The sequence below is a fragment of the Glycine max genome, chromosome 19, assembly GCF_000004515.6.
Source record: "Glycine max cultivar Williams 82 chromosome 19, Glycine_max_v4.0, whole genome shotgun sequence".
NCBI lineage: Eukaryota > Viridiplantae > Streptophyta > Magnoliopsida > Fabales > Fabaceae > Glycine > Glycine max.
Window position 1 is genome coordinate 50,810,897 of NC_038255.2, and position 15,979 is coordinate 50,826,875.

At 34.8% G+C, this 15,979-nt stretch overlaps 3 protein-coding genes across 4 annotated transcripts; 1 reads left to right on the plus strand and 2 right to left on the minus strand.

Moving 5' to 3' along the window:
* Nucleotides 1-548: 548 nt before the first annotated feature.
* On the plus strand, nucleotides 549-1,473 carry LOC100500403 (uncharacterized). Its single transcript, NM_001250583.2, has one exon. It carries the CDS (start codon nucleotides 762-764, stop codon nucleotides 1,185-1,187), a length of 426 nt encoding a protein of 141 aa, NP_001237512.2. The 5' UTR covers nucleotides 549-761; the 3' UTR covers nucleotides 1,188-1,473.
* Nucleotides 1,474-2,821: 1,348 nt separating this feature from the next.
* On the minus strand, nucleotides 2,822-9,855 carry LOC100800974 (heterogeneous nuclear ribonucleoprotein Q). 2 transcript variants are annotated; one of them, XM_003554733.3, is made up of 9 exons: nucleotides 9,705-9,855; nucleotides 8,123-8,560; nucleotides 7,898-8,014; nucleotides 7,647-7,787; nucleotides 7,379-7,555; nucleotides 3,993-4,197; nucleotides 3,573-3,751; nucleotides 3,378-3,463; nucleotides 2,822-3,291 (listed from the first exon to the last, which is right to left on the minus strand). In XM_003554733.3, exons 2-9 carry the CDS (start codon nucleotides 8,522-8,524, stop codon nucleotides 3,147-3,149), a joined length of 1,452 nt encoding a protein of 483 aa, XP_003554781.1. In that variant the 5' UTR covers nucleotides 8,525-8,560; nucleotides 9,705-9,855; the 3' UTR covers nucleotides 2,822-3,146. The 2 variants fall into 2 exon arrangements, with proteins under 2 accessions (XP_003554781.1, XP_006604909.1); XM_006604846.3 differs by having other exon boundaries at nucleotides 9,557-9,828.
* A 1,889-nt stretch (nucleotides 9,856-11,744) lies between these two features.
* On the minus strand, nucleotides 11,745-15,535 carry LOC100801515 (probable L-gulonolactone oxidase 6). The gene is made up of 4 exons (XM_003554734.5): nucleotides 14,699-15,535; nucleotides 13,480-13,735; nucleotides 12,936-13,037; nucleotides 11,745-12,790 (listed from the first exon to the last, which is right to left on the minus strand). The coding sequence occupies exons 1-4, from the start codon at nucleotides 15,392-15,394 to the stop codon at nucleotides 12,036-12,038; spliced, it is 1,809 nt and encodes a 602-aa protein (XP_003554782.2). The 5' UTR covers nucleotides 15,395-15,535; the 3' UTR covers nucleotides 11,745-12,035.
* Between the last annotated feature and the right edge of the window lie 444 nt (nucleotides 15,536-15,979).

Consider the following 15,979-nt stretch of genomic DNA (forward strand, 5'->3'; position numbering starts at 1 on the left):
CCAACGTTTCTCACTTTGTCAATCCTATAAGAATTTTCTTCATCAATATGTAACATGCATAACTTATCTCGATCTAAGAGTCTTGGCCCCAAGAGCTTATGACTAAGTGGACGGTGTATTTTGGTGCTGAAGAGGTAGGTATAAATCAATCCTTTTATATCATATAACAAATTATTATATAAAGTAAGAGTCTTGGCCCCATGAGCTTATGACTACGGGGACGGTGTATCTTTGTGTTGAATAGGCAGGCATATATATCAATCCTCTATTTTATGTTCACTATATTTTAAATATTAAATAAGATGTGATAATATGTCGATGGTCTGAATAAAATTATATTAAAATTCTTAAAGTAAAATTTTAATTTTAAAGCTTGTGAATAAAAATAATAATTGATAAAAGTTTTAAACTGTAATTTAAGTTATTATTGAATCTCTAAAAATAATTACTTTGAAAATGCATGTAAATTAAAATGATGGAACTAATTATTTGTTTTCATGTTCTATAGATCCTTATTATGAACGAAAGAAAAGTAGACAATTGTCAGATTGTAGTCCACAAATGCCCAGAAATTAATTGAGAATTCTTTCAGGGCCAAACAAAGGATAGACATAATTTCGCATGTTATTCGACATAGTTTGGGTGGATGAGGTATTGTAAATGTAAATAAAGTCCACTCGATGAAAGCAACATTAAAATAAAATCTATGAAATGCTCGAGAAAAGAAGCAAAAAAGAGAAGAAGAGAAGAGAGCAAAAAAGATGTGGTCTTGCCCAAAACACGCGACGCCGTTTAACAAGGCTCTTGTAGTTATTCCCTCCGTCTCAGCCACCACATGGCGACAGCGCCACGGCGTCTCCGCCAACGCTAAGCAACAAGGTGAGAAATTGGGTTACACCCTTTTGGCCACTCTCGAATCCAATTCGACTCCAATTCCGAAAGCAGCGCAAGAAGAAGGCGAGATTAGTGGGTCTGATGTACTTTGGGCACTGCAGAGAGCAAGTGCTCGTAAGAACAAGAAGAAGAATAAGAAGGAGCATCGGAGAGATTCATCCTCTGTGGTCACTCCCACCGAAGAAACTGCTGTGAACTACACCAATGTTCGCCCACTCCGCATAAACGCAAATTGGGGTTCTAAATTGGATGAGTTCGACAAACGCCTTCGTGAGCTTTCAAATACCATTTGATTAATCACCCCTTGTTATTTTACACATCTACACATTTTTATTTTATTTTATTTTCCTTTGATAATAATTTAATATACAAGTTTTTTACTTTGTATCCCTTGATTGTTAAATTGGGAATGCGCACTTTGCTTGAAACTTCGGTTTCAATATTATACTAAATGGATGGAGTTGCTATGCATTAGCAACTTGCAAGTTTTTTTTATTTTCGTTTCGTTGCAAGGTTGAATGTTTAATTTCATTGATAATGTTGATAAATTAAAAGCCAAAGATGCTAAGGTTGGGATTTGACTTTTCTTGTCCTTTATATGTGTGTGTGCGCGTGCAAGCAAAAAAAAAACTCCATTAATAAACTTGAAAAGTATAGGCAAAGAAATTGAATTAATCAACTTGAAAAGTAACTCCTAATCACAAGTTGTGACCAAGATTAGCAGCAATCCGGTCTTGATTAATGCTTGCCCTAAACAGTTTTAAATGTTTGATAAACAGTATTACTTATTGTCTAGTATTATAAACATTAATACATACATAAAAAAAATTAATGTCTTTTGGAGGCGTGTGTTCTAAATTCTAATTTTTTTTCAAAAGATTTTCTGTCAATTATAAACTCCCCTCCCCTTTCGTACGGGATTCCGATGCTTTTGTTGAGCATGGTGAAATTTTATTAAATGACATTGTTTTGGTGGGGTGTCGAGTTATTCTTCCGTATGCGTCATTTCATCATTTCCGTCTACCACAATCGGCCTTCGTAGAATGAGCTTCTCTCCCTCATCAACAGAGTGGAAGCTGGTGAACCTATGTTACTGGGGTTGATAGTATTTTTCAAAATCAATCCAAGGAAGCATTTAACAATTCCAGCTTTGCAAGCAAGCATGTATTCGTTAATGGATGGGATGAGAAAATAACAAAAGTAAAACAATTTTCATTCTGAGCAACTTTTTTACAACAACAACCATGTAACACAAAAACTTGGTTTGGAAAGTGAAAGGTGCCAATTTGGACCAGGATTATCTCGGATAATTTGAAGGATGCGTTTATTTCTTATTTTTTGTTACATGGAGGGTCCTAAGGCCACTTGAAGGATGCGTTAGTTGCTGCATCACCAAGCTTATCTATCGAGATACCATCTTGAATGTTTCATGAGTTTCGACCTTTCTGTGATTGAACTATGCTACTTCTTTCTCTCTTTTTTTCCTGTTATGAATCGTATTGAGGGGAACAATAATTGCCATTTTATCCCAACCATCCAATCGTCATCGTTGTCGGCAACTTTGGCCCTTCACCAAAACTATATATAACGGACAATAATATAAATAAGAAATTACTTTAATTTCGGCCCTGATCGATCCACAATCGCGAAAACAAACCCACCACCTAGTACTTGAGTAATCTATTTTTCTTGCAGTTGTTTTTTCTTTGGATTAGATGTGTTGCTACACCAATTTATTTATTCATTCATTTTTATTATTTTATTTAATTAGACCGAATGCATTTTATGTATGGCAACGACTTGGGTTTCTGACAGCAGTAAAGTAGCATTACTTAGCACTGCTAACTTGCTACTCTATAGCTAACAAAACTGCCACCAACAGAAGCGCCATTTAGAGCATGAAAAATGAGCAACAAAACCAGTAAAGTTGCTGAACCCAAATTAACACATTTTTCTACTGGTTGTCAATAAAAAAATCCAAGAAGCATTACAAGCAGAAAATATGGCAATTACTCTGCTGTGACTCATCTAACAGCAGTAGACACCAACATTAAGCAGAATATCACTGGTCCTAAACCTAACTTTCTCTTTATATTTTTCTTTTTCCCCCTTTTATGGGATAGGGATTGTGAAGAGGGATTTTCTGTCGATATATAGCAAACGAATTACACGTCCCTTGTTCCCAAAGCCCCCTCACCACCAAAAGACAGTTGGGGGGCATAAGCCACATCGCATTTATCAGTCTTCTATCCCTAATAGGGTCGATACCTTCTACTACGATTGCCTTCATCATTGCCACTACCTCCTCCTCCTCCTCGCCCTGGCTGCCCACTTGGACCATTGCTCCGATCAATTCTGCGGGGTCGGGTTGCTGGCACTTGTACACCAGGTTGTTGACTGTAACATATCACCAATATGAAGATTAAGGCATTATGTCAAATAAAAGGAAATGAAACTATGTAACATCAGTTGTACCAACTTACAGAACATAGCCAATTCGACCGTCTGGTAACACCATTGGAACCATTTGCATTCCTGCTGGCATTGGACCCCTACCATATATCATTGGCTGTTCAAAACATCCATAAAAACCCACAAGATCCAAACAGATTAGGACAAAGAATAAATCAAGAAACAAATACATCAACTATAAATATATGTTGTAACTCAGTAAATACCTGTTGATAACCAGCAGCAACACCATATCCAGCCCCTAAAGAGCCATAAGGATTTCCAGAAAAGTTACCATATGCAGGATGTGGAATATGGTTTGGATGAAGTCCAGGATTGTAGGCATAACCTCCATCAGGTTTTTTATCAGCTTGAGGCTTAGCAAGAACAACTTCAAGCATTTGGCCTGTCATTCAAATTCATTAAACATATTTAAGGGAAAATACTGAATATATTCAAAGAATATCTTTTACTGATAAGTGATAACACCAATGACACTTTTTAAAGATCTTTATGTATAGATAAATTGGATTCTCCCGATTGTTATCTTTTGTATAGAAATCAATTTAACAAAAAAAGGAAAAGGAAAACAGAGACAAACTTGCAGGGCCAAAGTTGGTTCGTAAGTTTTAGTATAAAACAAGTACCATCAATTTCATATTTCTCTGTATCTTTTACAGCTTTCAATGCACTTGACCTCTCTGCATAATGAATGAAACCAAAATCACGTTTCCCTCCAGCTTTGCCAGGTGGCATGACCACTTTTGTTACTTCTCCATGACGGCGGAATAGTTCCTTCAATTGTTCAGTGGTAACATTCTCGGGAATGTTTTTGACGTATAGAGCTTTAACCTGAAAATGCCAAAAACAAAAATAGTTTGAAAGCAAAACTTCAATTAACCAATTAGTGTAAAAGTCACAATAATACTAATTTCACCAATACAATGGTCCAAAAACTAAAGAATAAAGACATTTGAATGTTTCTGAGTTCTGTCCATTTCCATGCCAAGGAAAGATTGAGAAACATGGCAACAGGCAAGAACCAGAAAAAATTGAGATACTGGATGTGAGAAGAAACCAAAAGTGATCAAATGGGTAAAGGTTATGTTTACTACAATGACAGGCTTACATGTACCACAAGGCTAGCTTCCTAATTGCTGGTACTTGACTAACAACCAATCTCACACCAACAATAACCAAATTCACTAATTAAACATGTGGTAATAGCTCCTAGCAAGCTGAACAATAGGCAATCCCACCTAGGGATGAACAGAACAACTAATTGTAAAATACAAGCCATGCAGTAATCACATTGAATAACAAGGAAGAAAATCAGAAGGAAAAAAATGAGAATGAGAATCAGCAATGACCAAGGTGTGTAACTCTAGAAGTCTTCAACCGGTCCATAGGCACACTTGATCTTCTTCTAATGGCACCAAGGCACTTATTAAAGCAAATCAGGACTCTTTGGGCCACCAAATAACATCACAATTAACAATCCTCGATGTGGGAACAATAATCTTTATGCCAGACTGAAGCAGAGGCTTAACAACCAAAAGAAGAAGCTGAAGTTCCATGTTTAACAACCTAAGGTAGTTGCAAACCAATACTGAACATAAAAAGATATGCCAGATGATTTTGAACACTTTGGCAGTAGCAAATGGAAGCATACCCAATAGGAATCTCTGAATGATGGAGTAAAAGAAAAGATGATTTATATTGATTGAATGAAATTGGCAGAAACAAGGACAGACATATTCTCCTCCAAGTGTTTCCCCTTTATAAAGGGCTGCCCCTTTCTTACAACTGAGCACTTGATCAATTCTGTCCAAGTACAAGCTCCTGAATGGTCCCCCTATCCTTACTACCTCCATATATTTAACTCATTCTCTCCAGCAAACCAATTGTTCTAACTATATAATCTAACTACCTTGTTTTCCATTTATTCTTGCAAGCAACTGCCCTTATGCCTTTAACAATATCACATGAAAGCATAAAGAGAATAGAAGAGAGGAAAGAAAAATGAATAAAATTACTTCCTAGTAGGGTGGAAATTATAAATACCACGAGGGAGAAAATTCATGCCAAAGAAAAAACCTGACAGTGAAACAGAATATTTCAGAGAAAAGAAAAGGAGCAAACTCATGAATTGGGAATGGAGGGGGGAATTTTCCCTAGAAAATAAAGAACACGTGAGAAAACCATCAAACCAATAGGGAAGATTTTGGATTAAGTTTGAGAAAATAGGGGAAAGAATAAAAGGAGATGATGCAATGGAAAAGAGCTCAAGATGTGTACTGTATGACTTCAGTTACCATGTAGAGAAATACAGCAAGAGCAAAGTAGTATTAAGAGAGAAAAGCTCTCAAAAGACAAATGGCTTGCTTCCTAACTAAGATGGTAATTAACTAATGAACCAATATAACAAAATCAACTAAACTAACCAAATAACCTCATGCTATAAAAATGCTTTTCATCAACCATCATAAATGGCAAAAGACCAACTGGAACATTATCCAAAAGTACCAAGCTCAACCGAATGAAGCACTAAATTCCATACTGCTTCAATAAATCTTGAATTGCTTTGATAGCCATCCTTGTAAGGTTTCTAAGGAATATCGATCAAACATCTGTCTATTATCGTATAGTGAAAGGAATCAGACTTGAAACACAGCAAACTTCATTGAAGTGCAGGAATCTCGTTTTATCTCAAACAGCAAACCTCAGGCAATCATGTCTTGGGAAACTCTATGTTTCTTTTGGAAGGGGGTTAAAGTGCAGCCAAAGAGAGGGATTTTATATCAGGATCTACAAGTTCCCACAGGGACCTAGTGTCACTTGAGTTAAACTCTCTTGGGCATGATTCGGATTATTTATTCATATACTTTATGCAAGATTGAGAAGATCAGAATTGAAACATAACATAAAGGAGTGGCTACAGATTCTTCACATTTTTATATTAAATTTGAGCAACTAAAGACCAAGTCCACCTAGTAAACAAGAGCCAACAATGAGGCTTGGCTTAATTGATATGATCAAATTGAGCTGACAAGGTCATATACTTAAATCCTGCATATGGTCCTTGGTTGATAGGCCATCTGTAAGTACCGAGGTACCACTGTTAGTCCTCATTGAGACTTGTAAATTGTGATATGCCTGACCTAGGAATAAGGCAAACTCATCTCCCCATCAATTGGGTAAATAAGAGCCAGTTTCTTTCCATTGTTTTTTAAAGGAAATGACACAACTAGCTCAAATTGACAGTTTGAAAATGTAGCTCAAAAAATCACAACACCTAAATCACAATAAATTTCTCAAACAACAAACGGATTAAGATGGCTGGTCCCTTAGCAGCATCCCCAGCAGATCATTTCATTCAATTCTGTGATGGTTTTGGAACTGCCATTAACCAAACTCGCCGGCGTTGTTGGTGGATTGCTTTAACTTCCACAATATGGCAGCATAGGAATTCTTTGGTCTTCCAAGGCAAGAGTTTCGATCCTCCAAAAGTGATGGAAGATTCCCTATTCCTGTTGTGGTCTTGGCTAAAAACCAGAGACAGGCACTTTAATGACTCCTTTAACTACTGGTCGTCCAATATAGTGCGATACTTTGGCTAAATGAATTTCTTCAGTTATGTATGGGAAGGGTGTATCTGAGTTTCTCAGTTTTGTTTTGATGGGCTTTTTATTTTCCTATGTTTTCAGATGTATCATCCACCAGCAGTACCTCTGGTGCTGCTATGTTTCTTTGAAATTATTTATATATAATATTTTGTGGCCCTTCAAAAAAAAAACAAACGGATTTTCCTTATATGCTGAGATCCATATCAAAGCATAGAGAAACTTGTAAATACCCATTGGCTTGGGTTCTACAGGGTGAGAAGGAAAAGGAGAAAAAGAGGAGGAAACATTGCCGGAAAATAGAAGCATGGATTATCACCTATACATGTCCAATCAAACACTTGATCAAATGGTAAGAAAAATCAATTAGAAACTGTTCATCTGCATTCCATTTTAATTCAGGAAATTACCTGTGAAGAAGCAGAATGGTCAGGTGAGTTCTTTGGATCTGCCCATGTGACAGTCGGGGTGTTGCCATCCAGCTTAAAGCTAGAACTTGCCATCTTTTGCCGCGAATAATCAGCACATGCATTATTGTAATACAAAACAAACGCAAACCCACGGTTCCTACTAGGATTTTGAGGGTCCTGATATAAACAAAATGGAGTGGGAATAAAAAGGTAGGCCTGACAACAGTTTAATATAAATTAGTAGCACAGTTAGTTCAAGACTGCACACCTTTATGAGCTCAATGGTTTCAACCCCAGGACCAACACCTTCAACAACTTTCCTAAAATCATCTTCAGTCCAAGTTTTTGGAACATTACCAATGAATAATCTGTGTTTGGTTTCAGAAAGTGAACACCTCAAAGTTTTCCCCTGAAATCATGAAATATGTTAAAACTAATCACCAAAATAAGATTCTTGATTGAAATTTGTCAAGAAAAACGAATATGGTGAATAAGACATTTTGGAAGCACTGTAAATACCTTAAATTCCTTGCTGTGTATCTCCTCAATAGCCTTTTGCGCTACCTCTTTTGTTTTAAAAGCCACAAAGGCATAACCCTTGTTTTCTCCAGTGTCCCTGTCTTTCATTAATCGCACCTGAAAAGCAACAACAAATATTTTTTTTTACTAATAATTCCCATTTTCCCCACCTGCAGAAAAGGACAGGTTTATAATATCATTAGAGCAATTCATCAATGCTTTGACCTCAAGAATATCACCCATGGGCTCGCACAATTCCCTTAAATCATCTTCACATACATCCCGAGGAAGTCCACCAATAAAGACTTCAGAACCATGAGGTGGAAGGGCAAGAAGTTCATCATGCTTCTCTTTCTCATCTTCATCAATGAAAGACAATTTTTGCTCATCATCCCCAAATTCAGTAGCAATGTCACTTTTTTCTGCTTCAGGCAACTGGTCTTTCCCACCAGCCTCAGCAGCTGAGTCCTCATATTCATCTTCTTCAAAACTACCTTCAGCATTTTCTTCTTCAACTCCATCCACTCCATCATCGTCTATTTGTTCTTCAACATCATCATCCATCTCTTCCATATAATTTTCCTCATCAAGGTCCACACGCTCATCAATTTCTGCACCTTCTGACATGATTGGTTCAGGCTTTTGTCATGAACAGCTGAATACCTGCAGGGTTCACACGTTAATCACAAAACCTGTACAGAATAGTAGGATTTTCAGGACACCAGGTTTTAAGGTAATTGCTTTTTCAGAGGGGGAAAAAATCTTTATAGGGCTACTAAAGTGGACGCATGGAAATGGCATACTGCCTGCCTGCGCCACAAAGACAACCCAGAAACATCACTAAATGGCCCCTATTTGACCAGTAGGTAACTGAATTGGGACCATAAGGGTTATGTTTGGGAGTGGAATTTGGGAGGGAAGGGAAGGCATTTAAGGAGCGTTTACATTGTTTGGGAGTTTTCTAAAATGGGGGAAAGGGTGTGGGGATGTGTTAAAACCCTCCAATTCATTTGAGGCATTTGTAGAAAAACTAATTAAATTACTCATTTGTCCCGGCCAACTTTTGTAAATTCCAACTTCAAATTCATGCTCTCTCTCTGATTCATATGCAAGAAGTAGAAACCCTAGCTCTCCCTCATCCCTGTTTATTTTCTCATCCGTCTCATCGACCACCGATGATTCAGATAAACCAGCACCGGCACCTGCGAGTGTAGGTGTAGAGATGGGCATTCTCCAGCGCAGCAGCAAGGTCTTCGAAGCAAAGGTGGTTTCCTGAGATGGGAAAATGAGGGAGGGTTGTGCCCCTACCGCACCCCCCCCCCCCCCCCCAACTGGAAAGCACACCCAAACAAATTGGGGGAAAATTCAGACCTAATTTTTCATTTTTTTTGTATACGTATTCAAGTGTTCTAGACAACGAAATGGGGGCAATAGGCATTTACATCCAAAGCTGTATGCAGACAAAATTATGTTTGTCCAATGCGGAAGAGAGGAATGCCAACAAATCGATTCAGATATTAAAATTAAACTAGAAAAGAAAGAAATAGACATGCGAATCTGGCACAGAGAAAAACCCTCCAAGGTTAGGTTAGGTTAAGAGTTAAACCCTGTGATTGTGATGTGAGTGGCAGAATAGAAGAGCAGAGAAATGTGACATACCAAAGAGAAAGGATGTATTGTTGGTAGATGGGGGCCGAAATTGGCGTTATGGGAATGGTTAGAATTGGATCGAAACAAGAAGTGGGGCGAAGAAAAAGAGGCATATTTATTGATGGAAAACAAAAAGGAGTGATTTTGCATAGCGTACCAGTAATATTAAGTGAGGGGTTTTCGGATTTGCTTCTGAATGGGTTCGGTTCTGTGATGCTTCTTCTTCTTCGTTCTTCCCACACAGAGAGAGAGAGACAAAGACAAAGACACAGATGTGTGTTTATCCGGCGAAGCCTCCTTTTCCAGATGCCCCTTAATAGAGACAATACTACGATACGGTCGATCTCACTTCACAAAGTTGCACCCGCACGCTCCACCAATTATTATTTTCCACGTCTCCCAAAATTGTCCTGCCTTAACAATACAGTAAAATCACGTTTTGTTATATCCCACTAGGGTTGGCTTATGTATAGGCTAGTTCGTTGACCATGGATGTTTGAAAAATACAATGAATGATGGAAAAAGACACCAAAAATTGGTTTTTTAATCACAAGATTTGCAGAGTCTCACATGTGAATTATCTTTAAGTTTTCTTATTTAGCAGTTAATTATACATTGTTTTGATTAGGTTTATAAATTGAATACAATGTAAGTGTGATATATTATTGTTGAAATCTTGCTGTAAATAATATTTTTAAATTTATCATTTGATTAGATGACAGTTTGTTATATAATATGGGTTTTGTTTTGCTTGATCTTTAAATCAGTTTTAACATGTTGATTATAAATTTTTTAGTTTATATTAATTTTTGTTTTCATTTATTTAGTTTTAAATTGAGTACATTTCGTTTGAAGTTATAATTATATGTATATAACTATATTATATATTTAAATTTGTAGCTTACCCGTGAGTGCGTACTGTAATTAACTAGTTTGAGCTTAAAAGCAAGGTTTTTAAAATTGGATTCATTATTCAATTGATTTAAAGTTTAACAATTATAGTTAAATAATTGCTTTTTTTAATTGGTGCTTAACTATTATTATTTTAGTAACACTCGTCGTATCATTAATTGGTGCTTACTTATATATATATATATATATATATATATATATATATATATTAAAATGTTTGAATTATTAATTATGTTCAAAACATCATTTTCATGTTATATTTTTTTTTTCTATTCTTAATTTGTAAATATCAACTTTATTTACCTTCATTTGTTTTTTTTTTAAATATTAAGTATTTTGATTTTGATTTTTTTTTCTCTTTGATTGAATTAGTTTATTTTTTACTCAAATTTAAACTACCTATATTTTATTCATATTGAAAAATTTACACAAAAACTCAGCTGTGATGGACCAGTCAATTTAAACAATAATTATACGGTAAATAACAAATTTCATCCATAAATATATCAATTGGTGACAATTTAATTAGGCATGAAAGAATGCAATCACTCATTCAACTTTATCCTCATAGCTCAGATTGTTTCTTTGTATTCGTCTTTATCTGTAGTCGACTTAATGGTCATCAAAACTCTTTGAATCATCATAATGATAAAAGGTCGCGTTTAACATGGAGTACTCAAGCATTTATTAATACTATCACTATGATAAAACGTTATTAACTTAACATTAAAATGTTTTTTTACTGATATCCATCCTTTACCCATTGTTTCCTCTTTGTCTAAGTACTTTGTTGTTGTCAACAGATCTCAAACTTTGATTCTATCTCGAAGTTTGTTGTTCTATCTCGAAGGTATCACTAATAATAATTTTTACTTTTTGAAAATCAATCATTGAGAGAAAAATGTTTTTTTTTTTGGTAAAAATGAAAATTGAAACTTATCTAATATCTTCCAAAACAAAACAACAAAACCTTTATTTGATTTCAATTTCGCATGTTATAAATTTGTGAAACTTATTTGAAAATCAAGGATTATATATATATATATATATATATAAAAGTTTTTTGCATTATAATGCATTTGACACTATTAAAAAAATCAATTTTACATTGTTCTAAAAAACTTTTTAAGACAATTCTAAATTGTCTTTGAAGTAGTCATCATAAAAATTAAAGATTTTTTTATAAAGATTATCAAACCATCTTAAAAAGCCTTATTTTTTAGACAGAATTATCAATGTTACTATTTATAACTTAGTTGATAAGAATCTAATTTGTAAAATAATGTTATTTTAGATGCTGAAAATAAATATTCATACATCTTCACATATGGATTACTAATTTACTGGTTACATTGGATTGCATGGTCTCAGAATAAATAAATCCCATTTGATTGAGTGTTGTGTAGTCTTTTTGTTTTACAAACCTCGTCAATTGATTCAAAAATGATAATTTTGAACCAATTAAATGACATTGACAACACTTTTATTTTTAAATGGAAAATAAGATTCTTTTATTTGTAAGAGAAGCAAAAGTGCAAAACTACTATAAAAAAAATTATAAATTGTCCTTGGTCTTTCAGAGTTCGTCCTTGACATCATCTGCTTCTTTGGTTTTCTTAACGTCCCGTGTACAAACCCTTGCTTCCTTATAAATTCTCCCTGGTCTGCAAAAGTATCCCTTCTTTGGTGCACAGTGACTATCTTGTGAGCAAATACACATTCCTTCCATCGCACACCCATCCTTCAATATTGTCACCCCTTCTTGAAGTCCAAGCATTTGGTCGGTCCAAAGGCTAGAGAACAGTCCTTGTGGATCATACTCCTCTTTAACCTTCAAAAATTTATCTGCATTATGATACTTCTTGATTGCTCCTAAAAATGCTAAGTTTCTGTTTTTACCCCAGTGGGGTAACCCCCCATATTTGAACAATCCAATTTGTTCTATCTCTTCAAGTATGTCTTGGAAAAGCCTAGGAGCCAATGGGTCTTTACTGCGATAGTATGTGATGTCAAAATCCACAGCATCCTCTGATTTTCCAAGGTAAGCACTAGAAGCCGTAACATAGCGCATGAGAATTCCATTTGCTGTTTCTAAGCCACACAGTGACTTTGGCTCCAGCTCAACAAGCTTTTGCACATCTTCGATGAAGTTCTTTACAGCAGACAATGGAATGCTAAATGCTGTTTGGTGAAAGAATTCCCCTTTGATTCTGGAGTCCCATGGACATGCTGTGATCAATCCATCATTTAGACTATCCAAACATGTCCCTGATGCCTGCATCCGGTTGCTAAATCCAACAATAGGATACCCAAGAAAGATACCTTTATCATCTGGTTAACGAAATTAATTAATATTTTTTAATTGAAATTGAAAATTTTCAAATTCAGAATTTGCCATTTTTCTTACTCGATCATATGAAAACAAGTACAGTACTCGTAAAATTCTTTTTAGAATGCGTCAAGAGAAAAGGAGTACCATTGTTAGACAATCCGTAACCAATGCCTGACAGTGTTGCAGTTATCAACTTTGCACCAACGCACTTCCCGTTAGCATCGCGGGTTGCTTCTTGAAGCTCCTCTGTCAGAAGAAAATGTCAAAGTGGATCATGAATTCAAATCCAACTTTGGTATAACATTTTCAATATCAATAACTCTAAATTTTCTTATAACATCTTTATATATATATATATATATATATATATATATATATATATATATATATATATATATTAAATACATTTAATATTTTATTTTTTAAGATATGAAATACTTATATAATTTTTTTATAAAATAACTAGAAAAAAAAGACACTTAATGTTTAACTGTTTTTTTTCATTTTTTAAAAATAAAAAAGATAATAAAAATTAATGAGTGATTTGTAAAAAAATTATAAAAATAAAACAATAACTTATAAATATAATTATAAGAATAAAATAGATATAAAAATGTGTAACCAAAACATTTAATTTACTTCCTTTGTATAGTTATAGATAACTAAAATTACAAGAAGATCTTAGTACCTGTAGCTCTGACAACAGTTAGTGCGGCCGAGAGTGTGGGGCGAAATGGAAAGAAATCATATAAACCATTTCCAGATTTATTAATGGAGACACGATCATCAATTCTATACACGGCCTTCTGCTGACTTGGGTACCATGTTACATCAGCAAACTCATGCTTTCTTCCAAAAGTAACCAATTCATCACCTAAATCAGAATCATCTTTGGTCAAATATGTAAGAGATCGCTTGAAGAGAGGCTCTAATTTCAGGGTAACCTGCACAAAAGTGATAACCAAACGTATCAGTTAGACTAACAATCCAACAACTCTCGGTGTAGTAGTTTGACTTGAAAACTGAATGGTAAATGGTAGAAATACAAGCAACTATCAAGTTTTCAAGGTTACCCTCCCTTGTATCTTTTTCGGGAGGAGAAGGGGTGCAACTCTTGTATTGTGTTGCATTAGTTAAAGATAAGAAAAAGTGACTGCTTTTAACTATATATTCTTATTGAGGTAAAAAAGTATTGCTACATAATTACACGGTTTTTTATTTTAAAAAAATATTTTTATAATTCAATCACAAATGACCATAAAATATTATAAAAGAATTATTATTAGTTGGCTATGTTTTAAATTGGTTGTCCAATTCAAGTTTTGACAAAGAAAATGCTGACTAATTCAAGTTGAAGTCCTCTCAAAAAAAAAAAATCAAGTTGAAGTTCCATATATAGTCAATCTTAAGCTATCTACGTACTAACCGGTATTGCCATTTTTAATTTAAAGGCAAGTTACAATGACATAAAACTACTCTTTCACTCTCAATGTATATTTATTGGAACGTTGTAATACTTAGTTTTCTTTTCCTTTTTTTAACAATTTTATTTTGTTTAGATTTATCTTTATATATAAAATAAAGTAATCAGATATGACTGCATGAGATTAAAATGTGAAAAAATTATATAACTTATAATTTTAGTTATTAAAACCGATCTGGCTCAAGCATCTCGTGTTTTTGTTAAAAAATAGTATTGTATATTTATATTGCATAGAAGAAATATTGATGACCAGACAAAGTAAGATCTATTAAAAAAAGTTTAGTCTCATGATCGACCACTTAATTTCTGCTTGAATATATATAAATTTATTTTTATTTCTGCTTGAAATCAGAAATGAGAAAGGTAAAACAAAGTGTTGTCTGTCTATTAAAAAAAGAAAGAATATAGATATATAGGTACGTACCTGGGAAATAACTCCAAGAACCCCCAGAGAAACTCGCGCTGCATTGAGATGTTGTTGATGAGATTCGTCAAGATTGCGAACCTTGGCATAGCCATCTTCGGGTCCAGCAGGAGTAACAATGCGTAGCTCAACCACATACTCATGAACCGCGCTTCCTTTGCCCCACAAAGTGCTTCCATGAGCACCTGTACCCATGAGTCCACCAATGGTTAAACCCCACCAATATGGTGTATATGGCAAGGCCAATCCAGCCTCTGCACCCTTGCTGATTATCTCTCTCAGCGACACGCCACTCTGCACTGTCATCGTCCTTGCCTCCTTGTCAATCTTCAATATCTTGTTCAGATTTTTAGTGCTTATTAGCAACCCGTTTTCGCCATCAGGGCAAACCAGCTTCGGGATGCTGTGGGAGAAGCGCGTGGCGGCTTTCACTTTTCTTTTGTTCTTCGAAGCTGAGGCCACCGCGGATATGAGCTCCTCCTCTGTGTTTGGGTACATAACCTCACCGGCGTGGCAAATGCTTCGGTCCGGAAAGACGCCATAGGTGTTTGTGATGGTGCAGTCTGTGTTCTTTGAAGAACACCGAATTGGATCCTCTGGAGGAGTTGCAATCACTCCACCACAGATCATAAATAACAAGATAAGAGAGGATTTCATCTTTTTAGTGTTAAAAGTGTTTATCTGCTCACCATGCATTATGCTACTTGTATATATATATATATATAGTGGGAGCTGAGGGATCGATTTCTAAGAAAAAAAACATAAAAATATGCAATTGAATGCATGAACCAATGAGGCTGCCTATACGTCATTGGCTATAAGATCAACACCTAATTATCTCCATTTTATAAAAATAAACAAGTACTAATGATAATCAAGAATACAAACATTTTGACAAGTTTTTTAATGTACGCACGGCGCGTCATCTCGATCCGGATTAACTTACATATTGATATTCTTATTAATTAAATTTTACATTTTGAATTTAAGCTTCCATTTTTTAAAGAGATCACGTGCGTCTCTAGTATTCTTTTTTTTTTCTTTGTAACACATGATCTACCATTGTTATTTGGTGCTTATTTTTTAATTTTTTTAAAATGTTTTAATTGTTAACTCTTTCTAAAATATCCTTTATATGTTAAATTATTCTTTATGTTAAGATTTTAGAAATAAACTTTATTGAATTATATATAGTATATATTTTGTTTTAAATCTTAAGTGTTTTAGTATTTTGAAATTAGTTTTTATCCCTGTGAGTAAATCGTACCCAGGGTACTAAGA

Excerpts from the sequence above, each read along its gene's own strand:
- LOC100500403 (NM_001250583.2), top strand. The coding sequence starts at position 762 with ATGTGGTCTTGCCCAAAACACGCGACGCCGTTTAACAAGGCTCTTGTA.
- LOC100800974 (XM_003554733.3), bottom strand. The coding sequence starts at position 8,524 with ATGTCAGAAGGTGCAGAAATTGATGAGCGTGTGGACCTTGATGAGGAA. Across the intron at positions 8,015-8,122 it reads CCATGGGTGATATTCTTGAG|GTGCGATTAATGAAAGACAG; the intron begins GTCAAAGCATTG and ends GTTGCTTTTCAG. Across the intron at positions 3,752-3,992 it reads AGAGAAATATGAAATTGATG|GCCAAATGCTTGAAGTTGTT; the intron begins GTACTTGTTTTA and ends TTTGAATGACAG.
- LOC100801515 (XM_003554734.5), bottom strand. The coding sequence starts at position 15,394 with ATGCATGGTGAGCAGATAAACACTTTTAACACTAAAAAGATGAAATCC. Across the intron at positions 13,736-14,698 it reads TTCTTGGAGTTATTTCCCAG|GTTACCCTGAAATTAGAGCC; the intron begins GTACGTACCTAT and ends ACTTTTGTGCAG. Across the intron at positions 12,791-12,935 it reads TTACGGATTGTCTAACAATG|ATGATAAAGGTATCTTTCTT; the intron begins GTACTCCTTTTC and ends TTCGTTAACCAG.